Raw genomic sequence first — 14268 nt, 5'->3', positions numbered from 1 at the left:
TGTATTCTTTTTATAAAATCCAATGATTCATTGACATTTTATGTAAAATTACTTTCTTACAAGATATTATGTTGTATATAAATAGTTTTGTTTGCAATTTTCTATATAAACTAAATGGTTAAAATAATAATAACTGATAGATTTCTGGAAACTGCATTACAAGAACTTTGTTCCAAAAATTATTATGAAGCCAGATATACTTATGGGAATTGGGAAACAAACTGTTCTATATAAAAAACGATTCATTGCAAACAATTCACACGTCTATGATTAGAGGACTATTTTTTAAAAATTCTCTACAAGTCCCTTGTTCATTTTATTTTCTTTAAAAAAAAGAAGTAAGTCTTCCAAGGCCATAATTGTATAATACACTAGAAATTGTTGAAATGAACAATTATTTTCTGGTTGTCGTTAGGTACATGTTCCATATTAGCTCGACCTTTGTCCCAATGCAAACTCTTCATAAACCTTCAACATGGACTGTGATGTTCTAGGTTTGAAGTCTTTTAATATGTGTTCAAAATGTTCCATCGTTACTTCCCGACAATCCAGATCCTTCTCTAAAGCGCGCAAAGCCGCTTCGTGGCAAAGCGCCTCCAATTCAGCACCAGAGAAACCTCCCGTCCTCGACGCTAGGCTATGCGAATTGACATCATCGCAAACACTCATCTTATTTAACTTTAGCTCGATTACTTGCAATCGCGTTTCAAAGTCAGGCAAAGGCACGTAAATCAGTCGGTCGAGTCTTCCGGGACGGAGTAATGCTCGGTCCATTCTGTCCGGTCGGTTCGTCGCTGCTACTATTGTTACTGAATTTAAAGGAACAACTCCATCTAGTTCTGTGAGAAGTTGTGCCAGCACTCTTTCGTGTACACTCGCTTCGCCGGCGCCTCTTTCGCCGCCGATCGCGTCCATTTCGTCAAAGAATATTATAGACGGTGCAACTTGTCGTGCTTTCGTGAAAAGGTCTCTAACTGCGCGTTCAGACTCTCCGACAAATTTCGAGAACAGTTCCGGACCCTTTATTGACAAAAAATTTAACCCACTCTCGGTAGCTAATGCCTTCGCGATCATTGTTTTCGAACATCCCGGTGGTCCGTACAGCAGGACGCCTGAAGGCGGTCTTACTCCTAATCTGCGGAAACTTTCCGAATGTTTCAGCGGCCACTCTACCGCCTGACGTAATTTCAACTTCAAATTGTCTTGCCCTCCTATATCAGACCACCTGACGTTCGGTACTTCTATGAGCAACTCTCGCATGGCACTCGGTCTCACGAGCGTCAGTGCAATCATTAAATCTTCCTTTTCTATTACAGGGCTGTTGCGTTTTAGACATTTAAGCGAGGCCTGGGTGCACAAGTTCACTAAATCTGCAGCAACATACCCATGAGCGAGATCTGCTATTGATTCCACATCAATAGATGCCACCTTGTTAGGAAGATTTTTTAGTAGAGCGTACAAAATTTCCCTTCTCCTTATTCTATCAGGCACTGGTACTTCTATCTCTTTATCTAAACGTCCGAACCGCCTCAACATCGGATCTATCGCGTCAGGTTTTCTAGTCGTCGCCAAAACAAAAACCTTGTTAGATTCTTGGTGTAAATTATCTAATAGAGAAACGAATGCGGAGGTTACGCGCCTTTCCTGTTCTGTGCTGCCAGCAGAACGTCGCGGGCAAATGGTTTCTATTTCATCTACCAGAATAATACTCGGTTCATGCATAACAGCCTTAGCGAATAAACCTCTCATTGTAGATTCAGTCTCACCAAAATATTTGCTGAATATTGTTGGCCCATTGATTTCAATATGATAACAATTGTCTATTAGATGTTTACAAATAGCCGTTTTACCAATCCCTGAGTGTCCATGCAATAAAAGACCCCTAGTGGGTTGAAAATTAGCTGCCAACCCTTGCGTGTCGAAAGAAATGTTGATTAGTGTTTTTATTTCATCCACTATATCATCAACACCACCTAAGATTACAGGTTTCTTGTCTACTTTTTTGTCAACATTCTTTTCAATGTTCCAAACTGTGTTTTCACTTAAAACATACCATGAACCATTAAAATGTTCCGATGTTTCTGCACTTTTAATATTGATAAATTCAATTTGTAGTTTTCTTCCAAAATAATAATAAACAAACACAGTTCCTGTGTTCACATAATGATTTAGAAATCTCTCTTTTAAAATATCACTGATATCTGTATCTTTTTTATGGTTTCTTACTTTAACAGTAACAAACGACGCTGGTGGTACCACACCCTTCAGACTGGTTACACTCACATGTTTACTGTCACTACACCAAGCACCAATAAGATCTGTGAACAATAAGTTTCAATTTAATGTAATGGTTCCTCCTTTGTTATTTTTATTTTTGAATTAAAAAAATAAAAAGGAGTGTGGATTTTCATCCTACTCCTAACAAGTTAGCTTGCTGCCAGCTTAGATTGCATCATCACTTACTATCAGGTGAGATTGTAGTCAATTGCAGTCAATAAAAAAAAATTAAAACAAAATAAGATTTGTTCTATTAAAAATGAACTAAAATTTTAATTGAAAAAGTCAACAAGCAATTGCTGAAAATACCAGAAACCACTTACTTATAAATTGAATAAATATAACATTTTTTTTTCACAAGAAAGTTATTTTCGTTTATCTTGAAATTAACTTATTTTCAAATATGATATTTTATTTTTTGCAACAACCAATTATGACAATTATTGCCCAACACTAAAATTATTTGTTTGTTCGAAAGTAAACTTATAAGTGATTACATAAATATGTTATGAAGATGAAAAAAAATCATTGATGGAGTAGTATATTAATCAAACATTATTACAAAATATAATGTTTGATTAATATACTACAAGCCCTTGAACAAAAATTACATGTGAAATTAACCAACATGAATAACACTTATCAAGGTCACAAGCCTTACTCTTCACTTGCGTACTCACCACTGTACCGCTCAGAATAGACAGCATAGTGCTTAGAGTTATTTTCTGATATAGTAACAGCCTTCTAAGTGTTGGTTCATTTCACAAGTAATATTTGTTCAAGGGTTTGTAGTCTATATTATCAGCCCAATATACGGCCAAGACTCTCGTGCAATGGGATATGAGCCCACTGACTAATGTGGGTTAACTGACTTATTAAGGTTATAATGTTAAATTCTTTAACTACCACTATCAGATGTGATAATGGCCAGGACCAATAGTTTAACATGCTCTCTGAGGCACAAGGTTATAACACCACAAACTTCCCAACTCCAGGATGATCAATCAGTATTACATAACCCAGCTCACAATCTGAAGTCACAATCTAATCAGCCAACAAGGCAGTTAATTGTTCTTGCTGTTGTGATAGCCCAATAAATATGAAATCTGCCTTCAATTCAAAAGTTGTAGGTTCCAATCAGGTGCGGGGCATGCACTTTCAACTTTTCAGTTAGGTGCATTTTAAGAACTTAAATATCATGTGTCTCAAAAGGTTAATGAAAAATATTGTAAGGATACCTGCGAATATCAGAATTTCCTTAATTTAATAAAATTCTCCATCACCATTAGGTGCAGTGGGTCACCTGCCAAGTCAATCTACTATAGCTATAAAAAATATATATATATAAATATGACTCCAAGAGTGTGATATCTGGAATAATACAATTTTAAAGGAAGCTACTTTTAAATTTTCAAAACATTTTGTTTTAGCACGAAATTTCACAAAAAAAAACTCTGCTGTATAGTTGTATTTTTCGTGATATCACAATAATGAGCAAAGAAGTGATACAAAAAACCAGATTATTTGTGTACCTGCAGCCGGTAATATGACAGCGGCAGGAGCAGAGGCTCTGGACGGCCACATGCGTTTCAACAGCGTCGGAGCGCCGTCTCTTTTCAGCTCCAACGGTTTCCCGATCACTGCACCGATGAGAGCCCCCGCCGACGGGTGGACCAGCACCGCATCCCTTGGCACGTTATCTGGTGGCGCACTGGCTCGCTCTAGCCACGTAAACAACGTCTCGCTTTCAACGTAAGGGCATTTTACTTGCTCCTTTGAACAGTTTAAATCTATGTGTACATTTTTATCATTGGTTAGAATGCTGCAGTGACAAGTTTCGCATTCGACCCACAGTGTTTTTTTTGTTTGTTTTGGCGGCATTTCACTAATGTTATACTAGTATTATAAACATTTATAACGCCATTAATCAATTCTAACGCTTTATTATTATATTAATAATTAATAGATTTAAAAAGTTTGTTTATTTTCAAACCGTGCGCACATTGTGAATTGTGATTTCTCTGTCTTTGTCAGTGTCATGTCAATCTGTGCTTGTCACTGTCAGTAGCCAAACGAAGTGCCATAGACAAGAAAGAAGATTTTTGTTTATGTGATCTCAGAGGAAATATTATTGCAACACTTCATAGACAATACAAACTAGAACTCTTAGACAGAGAAAGTTCCATCTACGTTAATAAATAATTAATTTTCACGAATTTAAGTTTATGTACTGATTATATTTATTCTGTTTAAATGCTTTAATGACGTACCTTACTATGTATATTTTCAAAGCAAGTACCTGTATCTTATATAAACACTTTTTACTTTAATAACTATAATAACTTAGACCATTAATAACTGGACGTGGTTCCAGTTATTAATGGTCTAAGTCTGTCGTTTTTTGAGGGGGACGAGGTAAACTCACACATCGAAAACATTTAACACCATTATGTATATTCTGTGTCCATACACTACACACAAATATAAAATTGATTCACAATACACACACGCGTAATTTTACACAGATTAACCACAGTATATAAACACAGAATATTCGACTACTTGATCGATTTTGCTGTTGCGTCAAAAGAATCGATTCTTTATAAAAATTGCTTTTATTACAAATTTGATAAAATTAAGGTAGAAATACTTACAAATGAAACGTTACTCCATCTTTTACTAATCTACGAGTTTTTGGCCGTTTTTTATGCCATTCAACTACACAAACCGGCATTTTAGGGAGCTCTTTACACGACGAAAACGATCACAACAATGAAACATCGATTCTATAGCAACAGTTTTTATAAACTCGTTAGATCATTGATTTTTGATCTTTGCCAGAGGGGTAACGGATATCGAGGCAGGTCCTGTTATTAATGGTCGAAGATAAAAATAAAAAGATCACATCGACAGTGTGAGTTTCGAACTCGCATCTATCGCTCTCTGTCTATAGTATAATGTTAAACAGAGAGAGATAGAGGTGAAAAAAATACTTAATTAGCCGTTTTGTCAATGTCAATTGTCAATTTGACAACAGTCAACTGTCAAAGCAAATGTCTTTTGTCATCACTTTAAGTTGGATTGATTCATGATTCTTAATTTTATTTTTATTTTTAAATTAATCAAATTACTAATTAGATTATGAAACAAAAATGTTCTTTTCTTAGTGAATACTGTTTCGATTAAGAAACGCCAACTTTACTAATAGTACGTTTAAGACGTTGTGTTAAACCAAACAAGTAAGATGACTCTGGCAGAATTTTTCAGTTGTTCTCTGCTCGCTTTCGGGCCCCCATTCGCTATGTTTGCGCTGACGATCGCGAACGACCCGGTCCGCATCATCATAATGATCGCGGCGGCTTTTGGGTGGCTCGTGTCGTTTCTACTGTCGTCCCTAATATGGTTCGCAGTGAGCCCCCTACGGTCATACTTGGCCTTCGGAATGGTGTTTGCGATCATAATGCAGGTAATATATACTTACGTATAACCTTACAACAGGGCTCTTGCAATTCAAAGCATTTTCTGAACATTTTATGTTTATAAAACTGAAAATACTTTTTCTGTACTTACCACATTTTTTTGACCTGTAATACTACAGATTTTTGTGTAGCATTGTTGGTAAACTAGTTCTTGCTGGCTAGAATTCTTGGCCAGAGTTCTTGAAAAACCCATACCCTATAAAAATTTAATGTGTTTAAATATCAATTAAAATAGGTATATTAGGATTCTACATATTATGTATACTTCTTATAATGAAATAAATTATATTAACTTCAGGAAGCATGTCGCTATGGGATGTACCTGTTGCTGCGAAAGACTGAAGCAGGACTGAAGGAGATCTCAGAGAACCATGAGATTTGCAGCAACAAGCTGGAGATGGCATATGTCTCCGGACTGGGTTTTGGCATCATGAGTGGGGCGTTTGCCCTTGTTAATGTACTAGCAGATTCGGTAAGTACATAATATACGGTAATAAATGGCAATTCTTTGTTAAATAAATGGTATCTGATAATTATACTAACAATATTGTCTATATACAGGTGGGTCCAGGCAGCGTTGGTCTGAAAGGTGGAACAGAGTACTTCTTTGTAACCAGTGCAGCAATGACTCTCTGCATGATACTGCTCAACACATTCTGGAGTGTGATCTTCTTCAATGGGATGGACACCAAGAACTACCCAAAGATAATGTGGGTCATTGGCTCACACTTCTTTGTATCAGGTATGTAATATAATATAACACTAACAGATTATCTGCGGTTTTACCTGTGTAGTTCTCTTTCGTGTGGCACAACAGGGATATATATATATACTTATAGAGGGGATGTTTGACAAGTCCAGACGGGTGATCAGTCCTAATTAGGGACCATTCCACCCAATTCCCGTGGTAAAAGGACACAGGTTCACTGGTGTCTCGACAGTGTTCCCCCCTCAAATCTTCCTGTAGCCTTTGTGAACCTAACAATATCCCCTATACTGAGATCTGTCAGGTCTACTTCATTTAATGTATCCTTACCAAGTAACTCCCATCTTACCAGCGCAAACATGGGACACTCAGCTATAAAGTGATAGCTGGTCTCCTCCTCACCACAACCTGGACATGATGAATCTTCTATGATTTTCATTATCTTCAAGTGTCTATTGAGCAGACAATGTCCAGTTGTCATGCCTGCTACCAGTGCTATGTTGGGTCTGCTTTGTAACAGTAGTTGTGTTGTTTTCTTCTTGTCGAATGACTTCTGGAACATTTTTGACTGTAGGAACTCGAGACCTGCTCCCATCCTAGCTAGTTCGTCTGCTTTTTCATTGCAGTAGTTCCCTTGATGTCCAGGAACCCAGGCAATGGTCACTTTAGTCCTTTCAGCCAGAGAGTTCAATATGTTCTTACACTCTCTTACTAGGGCTGAAGTGGTATCATTTCTTTTAAGCGCTTTTAGTGCAGCTTGACTATCACTATATATAACAATTTCTTTGGTTTTATCACAACAGGGATAAAATATAGCCTATTTACTCAGTGGAAGCACAACTACATATAGTATAAAAATGAATTGCTGTTTGTTAGTCTCACTAAAATTCGAGAACAGCTGAACAGATTTATCTTATCTTGGACTTAAAATGTTTGTGGAGGTATAGGAGAGGTTTAAAAGGTGAGAAAAATTAGAATAATTGCCAGGAAAACCATAAAAACAACCCTTTTCTATTTTCCATACAAGACATTTAAGTCAAGGGGTAGGGTACGAACGAACCTTGACTGGGTCCGCTTATATATAAATAAAGTTGAAGTGTGTGTATTTTAAGATAACTATTTTTCTCAAGTGCTTATACTTAATAACATGATAGCAAACCACGATCAAGCTTCTTTGTAATTTTTATTTGTCTGAGCTAATATTTGAAATGACAAAACTGAATTTTTTCGTCATTTATTGAAAAATATTTTATGTATTAAAATAAATGTATTCCTTGTTTTGCAGGTCTAAGTTTACTAAACAAAAAGGAATTGTATGTGGTAACAATTCTACCGTCATACATTATACTCATTGTAACTGTGGTGATAGCCTTCAAGTGTGCCGGTGGATCGAGTAAAGGACTTATTCAAAGTTTTACCGGCCGACCATTGGTGGTGGAGAACTGACCACAATCGTAAGGACGAAACACCAGAGAAATAACAGACTGTTGTCATTATGGCAGTGTAAGGACACATAGGAACCATCAATATGAAACTAGTCAGCAGTTTCAGCTTTCATAGATTAGTCAGTATTATAGAAGGATGATGCATGATCAGCATGATCAAATGCTGATCATGCATCATACTAGATCAAACTAGATATTCTGATACTTTGGATGCCCTTTTAAGTTCAACTAGCGGACTCCTGTGAAATGCATGAAATATTGATTTTTACAAATCCCATGAGAACCATGTATTTTCCCTAACTATTCAAAGGTTCTATTTATTGCTTTACTGAATTTCATCTAAATTGGTTCCTGTAGTCAAGCCCTGAAAAAGTAACAGATATACAGACTTACACTTACAGTAGAACCTATATATTAGGATCTCCATTCCTGGACCTTGTCTGCACTTGGCCACTAAAGGTTGGCTGTTGTTGGATAAATACTGCCCAATTAAACATGATGAGTGCTACAGATTGGAGATTTGGTCGCTAATTACGGACCTTGTAAATATTCTCTGGTCTCATAAGGCAATAGAGTGATTGAAACAGTAATTATAAGATCTGCAGAAAAACCTTTATTAAAGACTTGTTTTGGACGCCTTTAAAGTGGATGTACATCAGGTGATAATGATGACAAATTAAATATCAACCATTAGAAACGTGTAACACTACTAAGCTAAGCATAAATATACATTTAATACTTATTTTAATTTTTATAGTTGTAACACCTTATGGCCGGTTTCACCACCTGATAAGTGTCAGATAGTCCAAAAGTTTGTAAGTAACTACCTCTCAAATGATTAAAATAAACGTGAATGTAGCTCATTCACAGGGTTTTTTTTTTATTATTATTCTTTACAAGTTAGCCCTTGACGACAATCTCACCTGATGGTAAGTGATGATGCAGTCTAAGATGGAAGCGGGCTAACTTGTTAGGAGGAGGATGAAACTCCACACCCCTTTCAGTTTCTACACGGCATCGTACCGGAACGCTAAATCGCTTCGTCTTTGCCGATAGGGTGGTAACTAGCCATGGCCGAAGCCTCCCACCAGCCAGACCTGGACAAATTAAGAAAATCTCAATCTGCCCAGCCGGGGATCAAACCCAGGACCTCCGTTTTGTAAATCCACCGCGCATAACACTGCGCCACCGAGGCCGTCAGAAACAGTTTCAGTGAAACAGTGGTGGTGAACTGGCCCTTTAAGTTTTTTTATTTATCTTAAGGACTGCTAATTCCTAAAAAGTGGCAGGTAAATTTACACTTCGAAATCAAACCATTCTTAGTGTTCCAATAACCTTTTTATTGAGACAACCTAACTTAACTACACAAAAAAAAGAGATTTAATCTAACTTATTTATAAATAAACTAAATAAATAAACATTCCAAACTTTTATAATGGACGGAGTGAGGTGCAATTGTTCAAATTAAAAGACAAACTTGTTCGCATTATTAGTAACAAATAAAGCACTTATAAAATAAATTACTATTTTATAAGTGTTGTAAGTTATAAAATATGTATAGCAATCTTGTGTATTTTTAATTCCTAGAATCGTGCAACTAATATCTCTGTTTGCTCTCATTGAATATCTCGACAAATAAAGGAAATATTTGTTTATATTGTATATTTTTTATTTCTACACTCACAACCACTTTTGAACAATATTAACAAAAACTGATATGCAAATTAGAAATACAATACAAAAGGCAACCCTGTTGTTTGGCTGAAGGAGTACAAATTGCAGTAGCATGGTAATTACAATTTCATCTCAGATTGCAAACTTATTTACAAATCAAGCACTTGTCCGTCTAAAAAAATAGTAAGCTATGACTTGACTACAGTACCCTATATTTTTCTTTTCTTTCTCTTAAAACAATTATTAGTCACGTCTTCTTTAACAAAGAAAAAGCCTGAGCAAAGAGTAAATACAACAGTAATTCAATGGGTGGTAAAAGAACTCAACTTTCAAATCTGAGTCTTGTTCATTAATTGTAGAGCTTCAACAAGCCGATACATAATCCAACGATAAAATGTATGATGATGCATGGTGCATTTATGAAGCTCGATCCAACCATAAAGTATTGTATGACAATGTAAGGTGCATTTACGAAGCTCGCTCTTCCTCAGCCAGTTGAGCTAGCAAGGAGTCCACAGTCCACACAGTGTCTGCGGTGTCCGCCTCCACCTGTGGCACGTGCGACAGCAACACCTCTAGAGCAGCCTCCACTCCTTCCACAGATCCAGTCGCACCACCAACCTCTGCTAATGTATTCACTGTTTCAAAATCTTGCTTCTGTTGGCTATAAAATAAAACATGGTTTTAACAATAACAATAATGACGGTTTTTTAAATTGCAGGTATATAAATTACGAGTATGCTAATAGTAAAGCTATTTTGTAAAAGTAACAGGAAACCTGCGATCATTACTTCCGGACCTACAGGGATTAAGAGGATCAGATTTGTGGCACTGCGGATTCCTGAAAAACGCCCCATATAAAATAGTACGATTTAATGACGTCGTAGGTCACAATGATCATTAGATTTGTATGGACGTTCAAACAAAATTACTAATATCTTTATTTTGCAAACATCCAGTCAATCTTTGTTTTTTACATCTTAATTAGTTAATATTGACTTCATTTACCCGAATGTTTCATAAACATATATTCAAACCTAGTCATCATCCCCATTCCATAAGGGAACTTGTTTGAATACAGTTTGTTGTATGTGGCTAATCAAGAGATCCTGGGTTGGGCTTTATAATAATCTTTTCTTTCTTGTAAGAAGTTTTCAGAAAAATTTCTCCTATACTTGGGAAGCTGGTTTGTAACAGCATACCAACTTCTGAAATATGACCTTAGAGAGCATGTTATGCTTTTGCTCCAAATCACTGCTATCTTTGATTATTTATTTTTTAATCAATTAATGACTGATACTGGTTGTTGAAAAATTTAATATTAGCCCACATTGCAGCAGCATGAAGGGTATAAGCTCCATATCAACTCTTGTAAGATGGAGGCCTGACCCTGTAGAGGGCCATTAAAATAAGTTGATAATGATTCTTTATATAACTATAAGAAATAATGAGACTTATTTTAAAAGGGAAGGTTAGGGAAATTGTAAGAGTTAATTTTTTAAAATTTTAAGGGTAAGGATTTTTCATGTGTGTTGGCCAAGTGTAGTTGTAATTCAAGTTATCAAATGCTACTCAAAATATCAAATATCAATTGTAATCTACGAAAATTATACAAACAGATTTTAGTACTCTTTGCTCTTTTCTAAAATTTGCTTGATTGTTTGAATGTGGTTAATTGTGCTGCAGTTATTCCTAATCCAGCCTGCTCTCTATAGGCTGATTCTCGTTTAGTTGCTGTGTAATTCTTTCTAGGATAACTTTTGCGAAGATTTTGTAGATGTTCGATAACAAGATTATTGGTCTGTAATTGCTGATGTCTTCCTTTGGTCCTTTGTGCAGAAGTATTATGTAAAACTTACCCCACTGCTCTGGAATAATGCCTGTATTGTTATGTTGTTAGAATTCTTGACAACAGACACATTGTGGCTGTTAAGTCATATAACTATTAATTATGCAACAGTAAATAAAAACATCTGGTTAGTAACAACTTTTAATAACCTCTTTATTGATAAAAGTTGGGTAGTTTACCAAAAGTTGTTACTAACCAAATGTTTTTTTTTTACTGTTGCATAATAATTAATAGTCCCACAACTTAACAGCCACAATGTCCTACAAATTGTGTTCTGACACACATAATTCTTTATTTCCTGGTAACTCAGTTAACTACCAGAATCAAAAATTTTCGTAAACAAAAAAAGTTACTTATCTCATTGAGATTAAGTTACTCACGAAAAATTTACTTGATAGAAATCAGTCTTACGGATCCCTGACAATGTTTCATGACAATAATAGTTCTGCAAAGTTGTAGTACATTATTTTATTCTAACATCAATAGATTTTGCAGTGCACGCGATGTAGGTAAGCAATATAAAAAAAACCTAAAATTTTCACACCTTGGGTTACATTATTGGAGTTTTAGGAAGGATCTCTAATTTTATCAAAATATAATATAGCCTATTGCACACAGGAATAGTGTCGCTTCACAACATTGAAAGAATTTTTCAAATTGGCTCAGTAGTTTCAGAGCCTATTCATTATATACAAACACACACGAACAATCAAATTTTTCCCCCCTAAATTAGTATAGATATAGTCTACTTACGCCGGTGGTTTAGAAATCTCCTTCTCTAAAATGTCTTGAAGATCATCTAAGTCAGGTATAGTTGGGATATCATCGATAGAATCGGGTGTTCTTTTCGGCATTACATACTCTCTATAATAAAATATATTACATTATAAGCTAAATGGAGTAGTTTAAAGCTTCAGAACATTAGGGAACCAAAAATTCTAATCTAACCTTGTTTCTATCGGCGCTCCTTCGGTCCAAACGCCCACTTTTCTTGGCTCAGGAGCGGTGGAATTAAAAGATTCATTCATTGTTCACAACTTCACATTAATATGGATTTTTTCCTCATAGATGCCTAAAGAGGTAATTAGGTATTCATTGTTGTTTCATTGTATGTACTTTGTGTTTGTTGTTTACAATAACTAAAAAAAAATTACTTTGAATTTGAAGTCTAGCTAAAGATTAGAAAATGTAAATAGATTATTAAATTTATACCAAACATGTCAAATTGACAATTGACATGATTGACATTAAATGTAATGTCAATTTGACAATAATCTTTGAATTTTTGACAATAGCTGCACAAACCATGCTATTGTCCACTATCATATGGCTGGCTATAAAAACTCATTTTCTAACGAATACGGAAAACGAGTTGCGACCGGCTTAATATTTAATAGGCTACTCACCTGCTGTACAAAACTACGAAGATTTTTGCTTACAAGAATCTCTAATCACATTTTTAATTGTGAAAATAATCTCGTAATTGTAATATTTTTAGAAAACATAATTCTAATATTTTTAGAAAACAAAACTGTGACGTCATTCGCTACAACGCATCGGTTTGTGATTGGCGCTTGCGGTGACGTGATATATCACGTCACTTCAACCAATGCGTTGAAGCGGTAGCTAGTTTATATTTAAAATATTCTCCCTAAAAATTAGAAACTTTTAAAGGTTTAAAAAGCCTCCATACATTTAAATTATACGCAATGGTTGAGGCAGCGCATGCGAATAAGTAAGTTTTTCGGTCCGATCTGTACGAGAAAACCCGTGATAACTTAGTAGTTATTTAAGATAGAAATATAAAATATAGCCTATAGCACTCCCCGATAACGTAACATTCTACTGGTGAAATAATTTTTAAAATCGGACCAGTAGTTCCGACGAACTAAAATAATCTATATTGGAGAAATTAGCACACGATGCGTTGCGGCCATAGAGGAGTTATTTAAATGGTCTAAGGTTGCGGCGGCGATGCGGTGCCGAAGCGGTGTCGCTGCGTCGTCTTATATAGAAATATCTGTGGCATGACACACGATGCGCTTCGCTGTCCCGGCGACCTTTTATCAGGGAAGCTTCTAAAATACTGGGGCGAGGAGATTCACAAATCCACCTAAATCTTTTTGTGCGTATGTGGGACGAGGAACATGTTCCAGATACATTCAAGACTTCACAGATTATTCCTCTCTACAAAAACAAAGGTAACCGCTCTGAATGCAACTCCTATCGGGATATATCTCTCCTATCTTCTCCTGGTAAAATCAAAAGCCATTGTCAGAAAGCTTGCTACCAGAAACTCAGTTTGGCTTCCGGCCTGAACGTGGTACATGTAAAGCTATTTTCTGTGTTCTTCTATTGCAAGAAAAAAGCAAAGAACAAGGGCAATCTATCTACCTTCGTTTCGTAGACTTTCGATAGTGTACCAAGAACTGTGTACTTACTATTTCCGATATTCAATGCTCAACACTCTGTATTATATTTTTAAGTACTTTTTCGGCAATGTATTGTCTATTGTGATTGTATATTCTTTTTACTAGTTTATTATTGTTTTGAAATGACTGTTTTTGCCAAAATAAAATAAAATTAATAAAATTAAAAAAATAAACTAAGACTGCGTTGTGGATGCTGTTAGAAAAACTGGGTTGCACAGAGAAGTTCGTGAAACTTTTGCGCCTCCTCCATGACAATATGACGTGTTGTATAGCAGTTGATGGCGAGCAGTCGGACTTTTTCATGTTACGTGCGGGGTTAGGCAAGGGTGTGTTCTGGCCCCCACCATGTTTGCTTTGTATTTCGCAGCCGTAGTACACGAAGATTTACAAAATGGCGAATGTTAGA

General features: G+C 35.8%; 3 protein-coding genes across 3 annotated transcripts; 1 reads left to right on the top strand and 2 right to left on the bottom strand.

Moving 5' to 3' along the window:
• Positions 1–345: 345 nt before the first annotated feature.
• LOC112048817 (ribosome biogenesis protein SPATA5) lies at positions 346–4313 on the bottom strand. Its single transcript, XM_024086485.2, has 2 exons — positions 3810–4313; positions 346–2318 (listed from the first exon to the last, which is right to left on the bottom strand). Exons 1-2 carry the CDS (start codon positions 4156–4158, stop codon positions 430–432), a joined length of 2238 nt encoding a protein of 745 aa, XP_023942253.2. The 5' UTR covers positions 4159–4313; the 3' UTR covers positions 346–429.
• A 1015-nt stretch (positions 4314–5328) lies between these two features.
• LOC112048819 (gamma-secretase subunit Aph-1) lies at positions 5329–9562 on the top strand. The gene is made up of 4 exons (XM_024086487.2): positions 5329–5743; positions 6055–6228; positions 6318–6498; positions 7748–9562. Exons 1-4 carry the CDS (start codon positions 5522–5524, stop codon positions 7906–7908), a joined length of 738 nt encoding a protein of 245 aa, XP_023942255.1. The 5' UTR covers positions 5329–5521; the 3' UTR covers positions 7909–9562.
• On the bottom strand, positions 8527–12619 carry LOC112048818 (uncharacterized). The gene is made up of 3 exons (XM_024086486.2): positions 12379–12619; positions 12184–12294; positions 8527–10245 (listed from the first exon to the last, which is right to left on the bottom strand). Exons 1-3 carry the CDS (start codon positions 12456–12458, stop codon positions 10050–10052), a joined length of 387 nt encoding a protein of 128 aa, XP_023942254.2. The 5' UTR covers positions 12459–12619; the 3' UTR covers positions 8527–10049.
• Positions 12620–14268: the final 1649 nt, after the last annotated feature.

This window comes from Bicyclus anynana, chromosome 9 (assembly GCF_947172395.1).
Source record: "Bicyclus anynana chromosome 9, ilBicAnyn1.1, whole genome shotgun sequence".
Classification (NCBI taxonomy): domain Eukaryota; kingdom Metazoa; phylum Arthropoda; class Insecta; order Lepidoptera; family Nymphalidae; genus Bicyclus; species Bicyclus anynana.
The sequence above is the reverse complement of the archived record's forward strand: the minus strand, read 5'-3'. Positions and strand labels throughout refer to the sequence as shown.